Source organism: Polyodon spathula, chromosome 22, assembly GCF_017654505.1.
Source record: "Polyodon spathula isolate WHYD16114869_AA chromosome 22, ASM1765450v1, whole genome shotgun sequence".
Lineage (NCBI taxonomy): Eukaryota > Metazoa > Chordata > Actinopteri > Acipenseriformes > Polyodontidae > Polyodon > Polyodon spathula.
In genome coordinates, this window is record NC_054555.1 from 9,832,090 (window position 1) to 9,847,538 (window position 15,449).

At 35.3% G+C, this 15,449-nt stretch overlaps 1 protein-coding gene across 20 annotated transcripts in view; it reads right to left on the reverse strand.

The window, feature by feature from the left end:
• Positions 1–765: 765 nt before the first annotated feature.
• Positions 766–15,449, reverse strand: part of LOC121296790 (protocadherin gamma-A4-like) — a 115,879-nt gene continuing 101,195 nt past the window's right edge. For 19 of the 20 annotated variants that reach the window (XM_041222590.1, XM_041222583.1, XM_041222579.1 and 16 more), the window contains exons 2-4: positions 8,363–8,421; positions 5,961–6,046; positions 766–3,249 (exon numbers count right to left, since the gene is read on the reverse strand). In XM_041222590.1, coding sequence (XP_041078524.1) covers positions 3,029–3,249; positions 5,961–6,046; positions 8,363–8,421 — 366 coding nt within the window. In that variant the 3' untranslated portion in view covers positions 766–3,028. Of the gene's footprint in view, positions 3,250–5,960; positions 6,047–8,362; positions 8,422–11,367; positions 14,304–15,449 lie in introns of those variants that run through there. The other variant, XM_041222577.1, reaches the window with a different exon arrangement.

A 15,449-nucleotide genomic window follows, 5' to 3' on the forward strand; every position in this document is an offset into this window, starting at 1 on the left:
ATAATTTTAGGCAGACACAGGCTTTATGTTTTTCATAGAATTTCACAATACCTGCTCGTCTTTATAAGGTTTAGCAACCACTCTATACAGCTAGATTAAGTAGTGCTGCAAACATAATGGTTTTTATGGCTTTTTGCTGAAAAAACAGCTAGCTATCTTCTTAAATGAAGTATCCTGTGCCACTCTATGCTCTTAAATGCTTCTGCAGTATGTAAAACTAACCTGGCAATGGTTAAATTTCCATTAGGATTGCCACCACAAACTGAAGGGAACATTCCAGTTAATCTTATCCAGTTTTATTACCACCAATTCAGAGGTCTCAGATTTCTCTATATGAAACATGCACACAATATGGGAAATGCGAATTTCACTTTGTAGTGGTATTTCTTTGCTGCAGTTAATATAGGCACACATTTCAATCTGTGGAGGTCACAAGTGATTGGTTGGAAGGAGTGATCCAACATGGAGGAGTTGTAATGTGTTCTGGGAGTTAAAAGGAAATAACTATATTGTTTTTTTTTTGTTTTTTTTTAGGGGAGACTTCTGGATAGGTAATGACAAAAATGTGTACGCTCAATAATCTTAAAATAAACATTCTAAAAAGCTTTTACTTGTACATAAACTTTACAAGAACCAGTAGCCATTGCAGCATCTTCACACCCTAAAACACCACCGTTTAAATGTGCAAAAGTAGTATTTCATGTCAGAAGTTTAACAAGGAAAGGATCAAAATAAGTACAAATCTGAGACCATGCGATGATTTCAGAAGGTTTGTTTTTTTTATTTGAAATGTCTGTGTTCAAAGAGAAAATAAAACAGCAATATAAATATCTGCATATAAAATATGGGTGTAACACAGAATAGCACTGAACTATGCATTTATAAGAAATAATATATAAGCAAATTTTATCAGCAGACACATGTATATATTTATATATAAGACAGGAGCATTCCAGCAGCACAAACACTTATAAATCACAAACACGTATAAAAAGTTACTGATGTATAGAAACACAAACATAACATTTTTATTTTTTTTTATTTTTTAGTACTTGTTGATAAAATAGAGAAAACACTAAGATTTGCACATCACTTTTCACAAACTACTTTCTACTCTTTTTTTTTTATTATTTAATTTCGTGATTTTAATTAATCAGTTGCTACATGACAACATATTTAAACTTAAATAATAGTAATAATAATAATATGCAAAACATTCCAGTAGCAGCCACAACCATGGGGGGGCTTTTTCTCTGAAGCGGTCCGTACAGGTGTAGTCATATACACACAGAAAAGGACAAAGACTGGGCATGTGTGTTAGGAGAAACACATTATAATACTTTTTTTTTTTTAAAGAAATTAACATCCAATTACCCCAAATCAAACATATTGGGCCTATAAATATCATTAGTAAGTTTATATGCACTGTCCAGGTCAAAATCAACAATCAAAAACAAAGAAACTAGTGTCTCAGTATCAATAAGCATCTTGTCACTATCCAGTTGGTAGTAAATATATATGGCCTCTCAGCTTCTATACAGTTCTGAGAGTCGATTCTGTATTGGCCAGATCTAAATATACAGTCAGTGATCAGTGACTTTATCCAATTTGCTGATTTTGTAAACAGAAGCTAACAGCCCCAAAGCCAGTATGCATGAAGACTGTACTAAGAGATAACACTGATGCTGTACTCAATACCGCAAGAGCTTCACTAGTACATTTTCTGTAGCTGCACTAAATCAAGAATAACCTTTCACCTGTGAAAATAATCTACATTCAGTGTGCAGTGCCTGATTACCAAATCTTTACCTGATTCCTTCATTTTCAAGAATACTTTAAGAACAACCCCCCCCCCCCCCCCCATTATGTATTGAAACCAAGCTGTTTCTACTTGCCTCTCTACTGAAGTGCCTTCACATGCAGTTTATTTTTAACATGCAAAGATTTCGTGAAGCGAAGCAGTATTACAGAATATCACAAAAGTGATGTGAGTTTCATGCAAGCAATATAGTGTGTGGGAAAAGCAAAGCCTTACATTTCTTCATATTCGAGTTCAGCACGGCCATATCCTCAAGGATGCTTGCTGGCAGGTCCTCATTGTTTTAGCAGTGCTGAGCAGGCATCTAAACTCCCAGTGGATTAGTACATTTAACACAAGAACTCACATCTGCACTCTGCCTAGCTTGGGAGCACCTGGAAATGCGGAAGCTAAGTTAGAAGTCACACAGACTTTCAATTCAAAACAGGATTTCTAACTGTATCATTGAAACTGAGATTATTTTGGTTATACATTAATGTTACAATTTATAAAGTAACTTGCACTTTTACTTTTCCTAACAGTGTGTTTAGTTCACTGCATACCAGTCTAACAGTGTAGTATAGATTAAATGCATAGTTTAACTTTGCCTTTGTTTCTTTAGATAAGAAATACATCATGCAAATAAAGTCTACATTATCACTAAGAGCTACTCAAAAATTCACAATTCTGATTCTTGTCTAAAAAAAAAACTACTTTAATTGAAATTAGCCATTTCTACATCCTTCCGCATTAGTCAACTACTTAGCATTGTTAACAGTCCTACACAACTTTAATGTGACACATTATGTAAATGAGTAATAGTCATACTAGTACTATATTAGAGGGCAAAGCCCTGAAGTCCTCATTTGTATTTTACAATTAAACTTCAAAACCCAACAGGATTCAAACCATAAACTTTTTTGTTTTTTGTTTTTCTTTTTAAACCTTATTAATCTTAAGGAACTATACCTCTACATTGAACTTTTGTGTTATATTTCAATAACAACGTGGTCACACGATAGGAACTCCAATACAAACAAAAATTGTGACAAACACATTCATGTTCAACGTCACTAATAAGAACTTAAGCTGCTAACAATCTGGGTTAACAGCAAAAAAAACCCCAAAAAAGCAAAAAAAAAAAAAAAAAAAAAAAAAGGGTGCATCCCTTTGTGAGAGGGTGAACTGGAAGAGCTCATTCACAGCCAGCCAGCTCAACGGTGAACTCCATTATTTCTTCTCTTTTTTCCCAGATTTTTTCTTGTTTCCGGAGGATGGCTGGGGGTTCTTGCCCTCTGGCTGAGAGTTGGTGCCTGTCAGTGTGGAGGTGCTTCCTGGGATGTAGACATTCTGCCTGTAGTCTGGGACGTGCTGCAGGGTGAACTGAGGACTGTACCGGGTGCTCAGGCCCATGGTGCCAGCATCAAGCGTTGCTGTTGCTGCACTCACCTCTGTGACACAAAAAACAAAAAACAAATAGAGAATTAGTCTACAGAAAGCTAATTCATAATATCCATATAACAAGAAGTATAATCCCTTTTTTTTCGGATTCAATAAAGCGCCCTATTCTGAAAGCTTCAGCTATTCTAGACTGTTGTTCAGCCTAGAACAGTTTCATACATATTGTACAGTATTTTATTTATAAAAACAGGCTTGTGCTTTAGGTTGGGCCAACGGTCAGCCTGCCAGATGGAATTTGTTAGCATCACGCTGGCCTACATTATGCTTTGGATATGCTTTCAATCTATATTAGGAAGTCAAAGCTTTGAGTGCTGGTGAGAAACACCAATATACAAGAACATATAGTAAAAAGAGCCTAGAGCAGTAAGACCAAGGAAGCAGAACACTTCAGTGTACTAGAACACTTTGACTCAAGATGAGTCTGGTACATTGATCTTATTGTCTATGCTACTGAATTATTCAAAAAGATAGCATCACAATACTTGCATAGTATGTTTTAATGGTGATATTATTACAGTGTTGCGGTGATCCAGTACAGGCTGCCAATGTTCTTGCAGTACTGTAGTAGTATTCTGGCTTTTTGGAGGATGTACAGTGGTATCACAAGATAGGCTGTGGTAGCATAATTGTAGTGTCATGGTTTTATAGCAGCATAGTGCTGGCAGCATTGCTAAAGCAAAGGTTATAATCAAGCTCTGTTTATGGACCTGCACTCGTAATTCATATAACACAAAGGGCAGAACCAGCAGTAGATTGGAATGACAGAAATTTGTTATTGTAAATGAAATAGCTGCAGTGCATTGCCTGTATTGGATTCTTCCAAGGCTGTGACAGTATTCCACAAATCAAAAAGACAGCTGGAAAATGCAAAGAGGGGGAGGTGGTACAGTACAGTTACTATCATGGCTGCCATGGACTGTCCAGCTACTAGGACTCTACTACAGAAATCTTAAATAGCAGTGCAAATTAAATTGCAAATTTTAAAATTCTAAAACGGTGCAAATTCTACTGTACAGTGTATTTTAAATACATGAAAAGCTGCAAAAAGGGGATCAAATGTTGTAAAGATGTTTTCCTAGTCCCTTGGGTTACAGTGGTTTCTGTTAGTTTTAGTCTTTCTCTCTATGCTAGGCATTAAGAAGATTGTGTTTGTTACAGCACATTGAATGAATTTTCTACATCCCCTGATTATCTTTTTTTCCCTTTTAACTGATTACAAAAGTCTGCTTTTAATCAGCAGTCTAGAAGATCGTTGGAGGTAAATGTTCTTTGAAAAATTCTACTTTCCCCTCCCACAATGTGCTACTTCGTTGAGTCCTTTGAAAAATGTCCCACTGAGCACAATCAAGATCCGGAAACTAAAGGCAGCTCCTGCTTTGATGCCAGACTGACTGCCGCAGGGAACCTCTCTGTACTAAGGCAGAGGACCAGAAACATGGTGCACTGCTATTTTGAGCAAATCAAGTTAAAAATACATGCATGACTTCTTCAAGAGGTGCTGAGTAACTAGCGGTCAATACAGTACATAAACCTCACAGAATCAAATGTGTTCCTGTTATCCTTATAAGAAATGGCTATGGTAAATCTTACAATGTTATTACCATTCAGATTTCTGTATTTTATAATCATTATTTAACACACTCATCTATATTTAAACCATATTTCCACTGTGTTCTTCCATTTTGTACTGTATTTTTACCATGGTATACAACAGGAAACTTGTAGGTGTGGCTCAAAACATTCCCTTACAAAAATTTAAATTTGCAGTGATTGTGCATGCTTCTCCTGTGGTTATACGTTTACTATAGGTTACCATGGTTCGCCATGTTTTTAAACATGATTCCTATTTGTGCTTTACGATACCATGCTTTATTATATACTGAGCATCAAAAGAAACATATCACTTATATTTCAGTATCAAAAGAAACGTATCACTTATATTTCAGTATCAAAAGAAACTTATCAATTATTTTGATTAATTCACTAGGTATGATCAAAAAATGATAAACTGTTTTAGAGCAGGTACAGTGACTTTTTATTATGCTGATTAACAATTGACATCACAGAGATGCTGCAAAATGATCTGACGATCTTGGACAGGTGTTGTGACTCTTGGTCTCCCAGTTCGGGCCCTGTCATTGACAGAGTGTGTCTGGTTATACCGTCTTGCCAGGTTTGAAATTGCTGGCTGTGAGCACCCAAGATGGTGAGCCACAGTACGTTGCCTAATCCAGCTTCCAACATGCAGATCGCACGAAGGCTCTGCTCTCTTGACAGACGTGGCATACTGTTTTTTTTTTTTGTTTTTTTTTTTTTTTTTTTGATTTTCTTTATTGCTTTAATTCAAGCTTGCAATCAACAGCTGAATTCACTCCATATCCAGTGTCCAGTCAACTATCTCACTAATTAGGTGATTCAGTGCATATGCTTCAGTCATAGTCACTCAAGCGTGTCATGGTCAAGGATGAATGATCGAGTGATTAAAAAGAAAACAAAAACATTTTGTCAATGTCCATCATTTATATAACTTTTTTTTTTTTAAATAAATAAATGTGTTATAATAGTGATAAGTTTCTTTTGATGCTTTGTATACTTTACTATGTTTTCACCACGATGCACTTGAATAAGGGGTGTCCTGAATTTGATTCCATCTAAGCTTTTCAAGACTCCATAAAGCAGTAGTAAGTGGTGCTAACCATACCATTAGCTGCAGCCATCAGGGCTTGCAGTTGCTCTGCTTCAGTCGGGGGGTTTGGCCAGGGTCCAGCTTCCTCTGGACGCTGAGAGCTAAAGACAAAGCAAAGGACAACCATTTCAGATTCACATACACACAATCTAGCAATACAACCTAGCAACATCCATTATATAAAAGGCTGATAGCACAATTCAAATCTAATTAGAATCAAAACTCAACAATAACATCTTAAAAGGGAAAGTTGGCCCACAGCTAGGGATACAAATGTTCCAGGACCATTTCCTTGTCAGATTCATCACTGGCATTGAGGGTTGGTCACCTCTTATTTAGTAAAAATTAAAAATCTGCAGGGGTCATTTCTAAATGGATTAACATGTCAGTAACACATGTTGTTTAGCCCTATAAATATTATATCACCAATAAGAAGTGCCTGTTAAAATGCAGAGCGTAAAAAGGGCCAAACTGCTATAGATGTGTTTCTGTTTTACTATCAGCAGTGCTGGACACCCAGTCATGTCAAACATCCCTCACGAGCACGATTCGATTGAAATTATTAATGAGCTGAGATGAGCATCTGTGTTTCTATCACAAAGCCATAATCTGCCCTAGAGAAACTGATTACCCTGCGAAGCATTTCAATTTCATCCTGCAATCAAATATACATCTGCTGCTATATGAAAACACATCAAGACAACAGGAACATCTTTGTTCCGATTATTCTCAACTGCTAGCACAGCAGTTTCTCTGGAAAAAGATTTGAGCACTGTTACAGACGGAGGCACTCCCCAGAGTGTTATCTGATTCCTTCCAACACAGTCATGTGTTTCCACACAAGCAGCAGCTCTTTATCATCTTAACCCGATCCTTGCCAAATGGACTCCCCTCCATTGACAAGGACACATCACAGAGAGGAGTGTGGAAAGGGTAAAGGGGGCACTGGAAGTCTGGGAGGCTTGTTTATTGCCAGATGAGCTGCTGAGAACTTTTTCCTCTGGCTTTATGTTTTTATAGCTCATTAATGTGGGGTTCAAAGACATCTGGAGAACACAGAACATGCTGCTTAAAACATAATGAGAACCACAGGAAAAGCATAATCTTCCAAAGGGTGATTGGAATGTATATATATATAATGTATATATATATATATATAACAGAAGGTTAAGTTTTAAGTCAAATTGTTTTAGAGAAATCAAGAAATAAACAAAAAACAAGAGTAGGCCTCATCAAAACTGTTCTTACTCATTGCTTTTCATTGTTCTTATGCAGGTTCAAACTGAGGTTGGATGATGACAGACCAATCTTATCAATAAAATTACATTGTCACCCGACCCTGTTTTTCACATCTGAATTGCATCAGCTATAAATGCTTACATTAGTTATTTTAGAGATGTAGATCTGTTGAAGGATATCCTTTTCAAACAGTGAATCAAATAAGAATAGTCTCTAGTACTGTAATTTATCCCTCCACCAGGACTCAACTGGCTAGGATTGGTTTGATCTGCTGCCCTTACTGCATACTGATACATCTCTCATTATTATTATTATTATTATTATTATTATTATTATTATTATTATTATTATTATTATTATTATTGGAAAACCAGGGTTATTCATCTCTCAATTTGGAAAATGTTGCATTTGTAAAACACAACAGTATTTTGAAAAGGGTATTTTACCCCCTTAAGCCCCATACACTATTGTGGATAATTAACTCCGTTACTCAACTGAGACCCCTGCTGGACAGAGATGGAATAACCACTGTAATTGCCCTTGCCCTCGCTTATTATTGATGGCTCTTATACACTCACAGATGTAACCAGGTGACCAGTAATGTTTTAATAAGCAAAAAACGGAATAAGGAAAATTGCAAATGCAAATTTAAGGAAAGAGTTTTTTGTTTCATACTTGCTCTTAGAGATATTTTAAAATGTCAAGTGAAATAAATGATAGCCCTAAATCTAAACAGCATGCCATGTGTTGGTGGGGAGCAATGTGCACAGCTAATGATCACTTCTAGAGGATGTGAGCTTCTCAAGAGGAAGAAGCAGATATGTCTATACATCGCTGTATGACTTAGCCTACCATAAGTTAATTCCACACATGTATACCATCATTCATTTTAATAAACAAACTGATCTAAATTCAGAACTGAGCTCATAGTCACACTTTCACCCAACCAAGAGGTTCACTCTACAAACTACTTGGAGGAGTTCAAGATCAGAGGACCACACTTACCAGCACTGTAACTGCTCACAATTATGCATAGCATAACAAATAGCAATATTCTAATATTCTGACAGCAAGTTCTGACTATTCATCAAGGATACATGTATATAAGAACATTTCCGATATATGTATATTTCATTTGAAATGATGACGCTATACAGCATGTAATAATGGCAGCTTACCCGCTTGGTCCTGGTCTCTGTCCTTGGGAGAAACGCCATTCAGTATTTGCTGGTTTTTGCTGGAAAACAAAAAGAAAGATCATTTGAAGTGTATGTAAACCAAATCTACTGGAGCCGGATATTAATGGCATGTGATGTGAATTTCCAGGTGCTGATTCGTCCAAGCTGCTGGCAGGGGGTTCTTTGATGTAGCTTCAGTCTTCAGCTGTAGGCAAACCATCAAAAAACAAACAAACAAAAAAAAAACATTCCTAGATAGTAATCAGAGGTTAGTTAGCATTGAGAGGAGTCAGAACCTTACCTGTTCCCATTAGAACCAGTAAAATAAGTACTTAGTCATGATAACACATATAGCACATATCAAGCACAAGGTTAGGACGTTTCATTGTTGCATAACGTTAAGATAAACATGTACACAATAGCCGCATGGCCAAAATATTGGGAATATTGTATGTACACTGCAGTAAAGACCAGGTTATAAAAATGTAATAAAATGTAACAGCTTGTCAGGCACATTTATAAGAAAAGTTGGTTTGATTGACAGAATATTTATTTATGGATTTATATATATATATATATATATATATATATATATATATATATATATATATATATATATATATATATATATAATATTATTAAAATATATTATATTATTTTCACTGTCTATTATCATAGGAAATGTACTCATCCAAATGCAATCAATATGGGAACTACATATGGAATATGTTAACAAAAATATAAAAATATTATGTTGAAATCATTCAAAATAGATGTGTTCTTTTGTATTTTAGTTGCTCTGAAAGTGAATTAAATGCTGTCCAAATAATCTAAAGTTACCTTAGAAGGTTGAAGAAAACTAGGAATGCAGAATAGAAATGTTAAATAGTAGTTCAAATTGTTCATAAATATTCTCAATTTAAACTAATTTCTGTCTGGGAAACAAAATCATGTTAAATAATACATTATTTCTACACACCAGTATTTTAGTAATCTGTGTTTCTTAAAGATGTATTTCTCAATCATTTGTGTCATAAAGGCTTTCTAACCTAAAGCACAACCTTCCTGAAATGCATGAAGGCTATAAAGCTCTGTCAAATGTTAATCAACTGCCAGGCTTACACATCTGGTTTGCATCTTACACATCTGTGTCTATTCAATAATTATTAAAAAATTTTATTATTTTTATTTTTTATATATTTTTAAAGTGTGTATTTATTATTTTTTTTAATTTTTTTTATAATTATTTATTAATTTTATAAAAAACTATTATTTTATTATTTTTATTGTCTTGTATTAATAAATATAAAGTATTTAATTAAAACTGATGAATTTTTTATTTTTTTTTTTATTATTATTAATTTATTTTTTTTATTTTTTTATTAATTATTTTTTATTGTTATTATTTTTATTAAATTTTTAAATTTTTTATTTTTATCAAATTATAAATTTAATAAAAAATTATATAGATTTATATATTTTTATTTATTAATATTTATTAAAATTTAATAAATTTATTAATTTATTTATTATTTTTATTATTAATTTATTTATTTAATTAAAAAATGAAAAATGTTTCAAAAATTTATTTTTTTTTTTTCATTATTTAATTTTATTTTAAATTATTATTTTTAAATTTTAAAAATTATATCTTTATTTTTATTCATATTTTTATTTAATTTTATATTCATTAAAATTCAAATTTATTATTTTTTTGTTTTTGTATTAATTTATTAAAATAATTATTTACTTTAAGAATTATATTATGATCTGCATCAATGTGGTTTACCCATTCAAAATTCCACCATTTAAACCAGCAGAAAACCCAAAGGGCTGTTTTCTCCCCATTAACCCAGTTTAGCAGTGAAAAACAGATTTGCTGTGCAGAGTATCCTCAGGCAGACATTTGCTTGTTATTCGTTGGGGACGCAGATCAAATCCATACTGTTTTCACACACAGTAAACAGGGACATATTTTGACTCAAAACAAAAAAGTTATGTTATGAAACTGGAACCTAACAACTAAGTATTATAATTATTAGTATTATAATTGCTGTAACTAGATTTTGAGTGTAAAAATGTTCAGGAACTGAAAACAATACAACGTACTCAAAAAGTAATCTAAAGTTAAGTTCTGGCTGTCACAAAGGTTTCAGGTGTTCCAAAAACAGATGCTAAATGGATCACTCCACACAATCGAGAGAGATGCATTAATAGATTAGCAGAGTCAACAGCACTTAACAGTAAAATGCAGAACTATTTGAGAAATATAATGACAGTGTTGATCTGGATTATTGCCATCAACTCCAGATTGCTTGAGCTGAAGCAAGTATAATACAAGCACATGTCTCACTAGGGAAACATGAACCATGTGTATCAGGTACATGAGTAACATTTATGTGGATTTAGATAAATTAATTAGATGTTCTCCTTTTTTTTTTAAACGACAAGGCTTTGATATTGGATACAAAGAAGCAGCTTTGATTTCAGTGCATGTTCTTTCTTTTTTAAGTATTTTTAAATGTCATTAATTAAGCACCAATTTCAAATAACAATAAGTCATTTTCTGGTATGAATTAGAATGTGAAGAAATGAAAGTGTAGTGGTACTGGAATTTAATTTGCAACTGTAGAAACTGCAGTCTGTCAAATTGAATATATTCTATTTAAGATGTTATGGTTTCTTTACACAAACTAAATAAAGTTACAACTGTACAGAAAATTGAAAGCTATTGGGTTATTCAACCATTTTTTGTATTAAGAAGTAGTTATACTATATCGTTTTCTACCTCTATTATCTCCAAAAAAAGGCTATGACCCTTAAATACTTCATATTGTTATAGCACGATTTATGAACAATACATCTAAACTGCATTGAGCTGAAGAGAAAACAATTTAGTCTCTCTGCAATAAACAGCAAGACCACCAATTAGAGAAGTGTCAAACACCTCAGCAGCTAGCTAGAGTGCCACCGCCCCCCCCCCCCCACACACACACATTTCTCACCTTGCACGCTGTAGTAATTAAGTTATTGCTAGACAGAGACATGTCAGTGGTGTTGGTATCACCCATGGGTGTAGACGGGCTACAAGCCTGGATAAACATTAAGTCACTTCTGTCAGATACCGCAGAGAGACACGACCTATAGTATTGATTCTGGGACTCCATCGAACCCCCAACCACTTCCACGTATTTGATTGGCCCGTCAGGGTTGAGTTGCAAATGAAGGCTTTTCTGGGATCTTTGAAAAGCTTCCCTGGAACGCAGGCTCTGTTTGCTACTGAAACAGCCGCCCAAACAACCACCATGGCCCCCACTCTGTCTCAGGCACTTCACAATGAGGATTATGAATGCTAGGAATGAAATAGCAGAGATGGAAGCTAGAGCAATTATTAAATACAGGGTTATATCAGACATGCCTTTTTTCTTTGCAGACGTGTCCCTGAATTCAGAGGAAGTCTCTGAGCCATTTTCTTCTACAGCTATGTCGATAGGCACTGAGGCAGAGAGTGGGGGCACCCCATTGTCTTTCACTATAATGACAAGATTCTGTAAGGCCTCGTCCAGATCCTGTAATTTTCGAGCAGTCCTTATTTCCCCAGTGTAAGTCGCCACACGGAACAGGCCAGTGTCTTTGCTTTGTGGAATGCTGTAGGAAAGCCATGCATTATGGCCACTGTCCGGATCAACAGCGACTATCTTAGTTATAAGGTAGCCTGCTTCAGCAGAGCGAGGGACTGTAAGCTGTAGAGCTGAGCCTTTTGGGAAAGCCGGATACACCACTGCAGGGGCATTGTCATTTAGGTCCAAGACAAATACATGCACTGTCACATTAGAGCTCAGTGACGGTATGCCAGCATCTTTTACCTGCACATGGATTTGGAAAACTTTAATCTGCTCGTAGTCAAAGGATCGCATGGAGTAAATGTTCCCATTCTCCAAGTTAATGTACACATAAGAGGAAACTGATGTTTCTTGGATTGTGCTGTCCAAGACAGAATAAGAAAGCTGGGAGTTTTTGCCCACATCAGCATCAAATGCTGTTACAGAACAAATAGTAGCTCCGGGGGCATTGTTTTCTTGTATGTGGACTGTATATGAAGGTTGAGAAAACACTGGAGCATTGTCATTGACATCTGAAATACTGACAGGCAGGATTATACTAGAGGATAGTGGAGGGGAACCCGAATCAGTGGCTGTGACCGTGATGTTGTATTCGGGAACTGTTTCACGATCCAGGGGACCATCAGTTATCAAGGAGTAGTGGCCGTGAAAGGAAGACTTTAATTTGAATGGCATGCTTTCAAGTATCTGCATAAGCACCTCCCCATTGTGCCCTGAGTCCCGATCCCTTACACTAAGGAGTGCAATTACAGTTCCAGGTAAAGCATTCTCTGCAACAGGACTGGACATGGACGTTATTGTCAGCTGTGGAGCATTATCATTCACATCAATCACTTCCACTTTAATGCTACAAGATCCTTCCAAAGCAGGGCTTCCTTTATCTCTGGCTTGTATATTAATATCATACACATTGCCTTCCTCAAAATCTATGACACCATTTACTGTGATTTCCCCAGATCTGGGGTCCACATTGAACAGCTGACGAACTGTTTCTGACGTGTACTTGCTAAACAAATACAGTATTTCACCATTCAGTCCATAATCCATATCAGATGCATTTAGTTTTGCAACTATTGTACCAGTTGACGAGTTTTCAAGTAGGGTTACCTTTTCAACTGCCTTATCAAAGACTGGTGCATTATCATTTACGTCAAGTATTTTGATTATTACATTGGTAATCCCAGATTTCTGAGGTGTTCCTCCATCAAATGCAGTAAGAAGTAGATTATACACAGACTGTTTTTCCCTGTCAAGAGCTTTCTCTAGTACCAGTTCAGGAAATTTACTACCATCACTTTTTGTCTCCACGTTTAAAATAAAACAGTCATTAGGGCTCAGAACATAGGTGCGTAAAGAATTGGAGCCAACATCTGGATCCTGTGCGCGCTCAAGGTGAAATTGTGTTCCCGGTGTAGCAGCTTCTGAAATCTCCAACGATATATTTTTCGCTGGGAATTGAGGTGCGTTGTCATTGACATCCAGTATCTGCACTTCCACTCGGTACAATTCCAACGGGTTTTGAAGCACTAACTGGAGGTGCAGGGAACACGTTAAGCTTAAGCCACATATCTGTTCTCGGTCTATTTTATCTTTAATAACCAAAGCTCCGTTCTCCGAGCTCACCTCGAAATACTGCATACTGGAATCAGAGACAATTCGCAGGTTGCGTTCAGAAATCTTTGCTACATCCAGTCCTAAATCTTTTGCAATATTTCCAACAAACGCACCCGTGTTTAATTCTTCTGGGACGGAATATTTAAGCTGACAGTAAGCAGAAATCCAATGACAGGAGACATAGAAACACAATACTTGCCAGTGCAAAGAGCGTTTCGTTTTACTGCATTCCATTGTGGAAAAAAAAAGAACTTCGTCAGATCAAATATATAGGTTAACATGTATTTATAAATCCATGGGATCTTGTCAAGCCTCCACTGTCAAACGGTAAGAGCACTAATTCGCACAAAACAGCCATTACTTAAAAAAACACTATAACGCGGAAATTTTGGAAAAATAAAATAAAAAAGGAAACAGAAATCCATCTCGTCTCACATGTATATCCAAGCACTGCGAGGTTGCGCTGCTTTACAAGGGGAGGGATAGTTGATCACTGAACAGAATCCAGCACCTTATTGGTGGACAGCGCCACGCATTTCCTCCAATAGCTGTTAAAGAATCTCTTAAAGGAATAGACTGTCTGAAAGGAGAAAGACTGCACTCCTGAATTACAGGAATTCGATGCTGTTTTACACCATGCATTTTTTGCATGTTGAAAACTTACATAATGTATTTAACTGTCGAAAATGCGATAAAGGAAATGGTTCAGGCACTTCTGACAACTTAAACGACAATAATAGCAACAAATAATACGTATTTGTCTGTATAAAAAATAAGTTTGTTTTAAAATACACGCAATGGATAAAAAAAAAAAAAAAAAAAAAAAAAAAAAAAAACAAAAAACATTTTAAATAATACCAAGACAGGAACATGTTATTAAATTCAAGTTTTACCATTGGAGGGATAAGTGTCTCTAAAACATTTATGATGAATGAAACGGAGTAATTAAACTTCGCCACCAGGTGTCGCAGTGAAGGCATCCTGATGCTCTCCCAGTACAATCAACGGTCTGTCCAAATCGAACTCACAGCGTTGCTCAGCATTTGACGTTAAAAGTAAAAGTAAATCACCACCAAACACATTATTATTATTATTATTATTATTATTATTATTATTATTATTATTATATTATTATATATTACTACTAAACTATTACTACTACTACTACTACTACTTCTAAGTAATACTAATAATAATAATAATAATAATAATAATAATAATAATAATAATAATAATAATAATAATAATAATGTTCCAATTATTGACACTAGGGGAGCTGATATTGCCCATTGGTGAACTCAAAGACTTGACAACCATAAATTCACTCCTGTCAGGAACAGGGGAGAAACAAGGTCTGTAGCACAGTGCTTGGGAAGGTATGCCACCTCCATCAACATTATACTGGGAATGAATATTGTCACTGGCATACTTATATAAACCCTTCTGATTCCTCTGCTTTCTTCATCAACATTTATATGTACCATCATTCCTGGCGCATGTCATGGCTAAGGAAAATAAATTCAGAAAGAAAATAACTGAGATTGCAGCTAAGGATATAATTAACCCTTACCCTAACCCCTAATCCTAAGCCTAACCCTAACCTTATTGTGACTGTAGTTGTCATAGCTGGCTTGCCGTTGTCTTTAGCTGCAACAAGAAGTTAATATGTTGTATATTCATCCTTAATTGAATGTGTAGTTATCATTTTGATCCACAATAAAAATATGAACTATAACTTTGGCACTTAAAGAGGAGGATCTCACGTCCTTTGCCTGTACTTAGATTTGAAAATGTTTAATGTGTTCATAGTCAAAAGAACTCTGGGTATAGACGACTCCAGTGTTGGAATT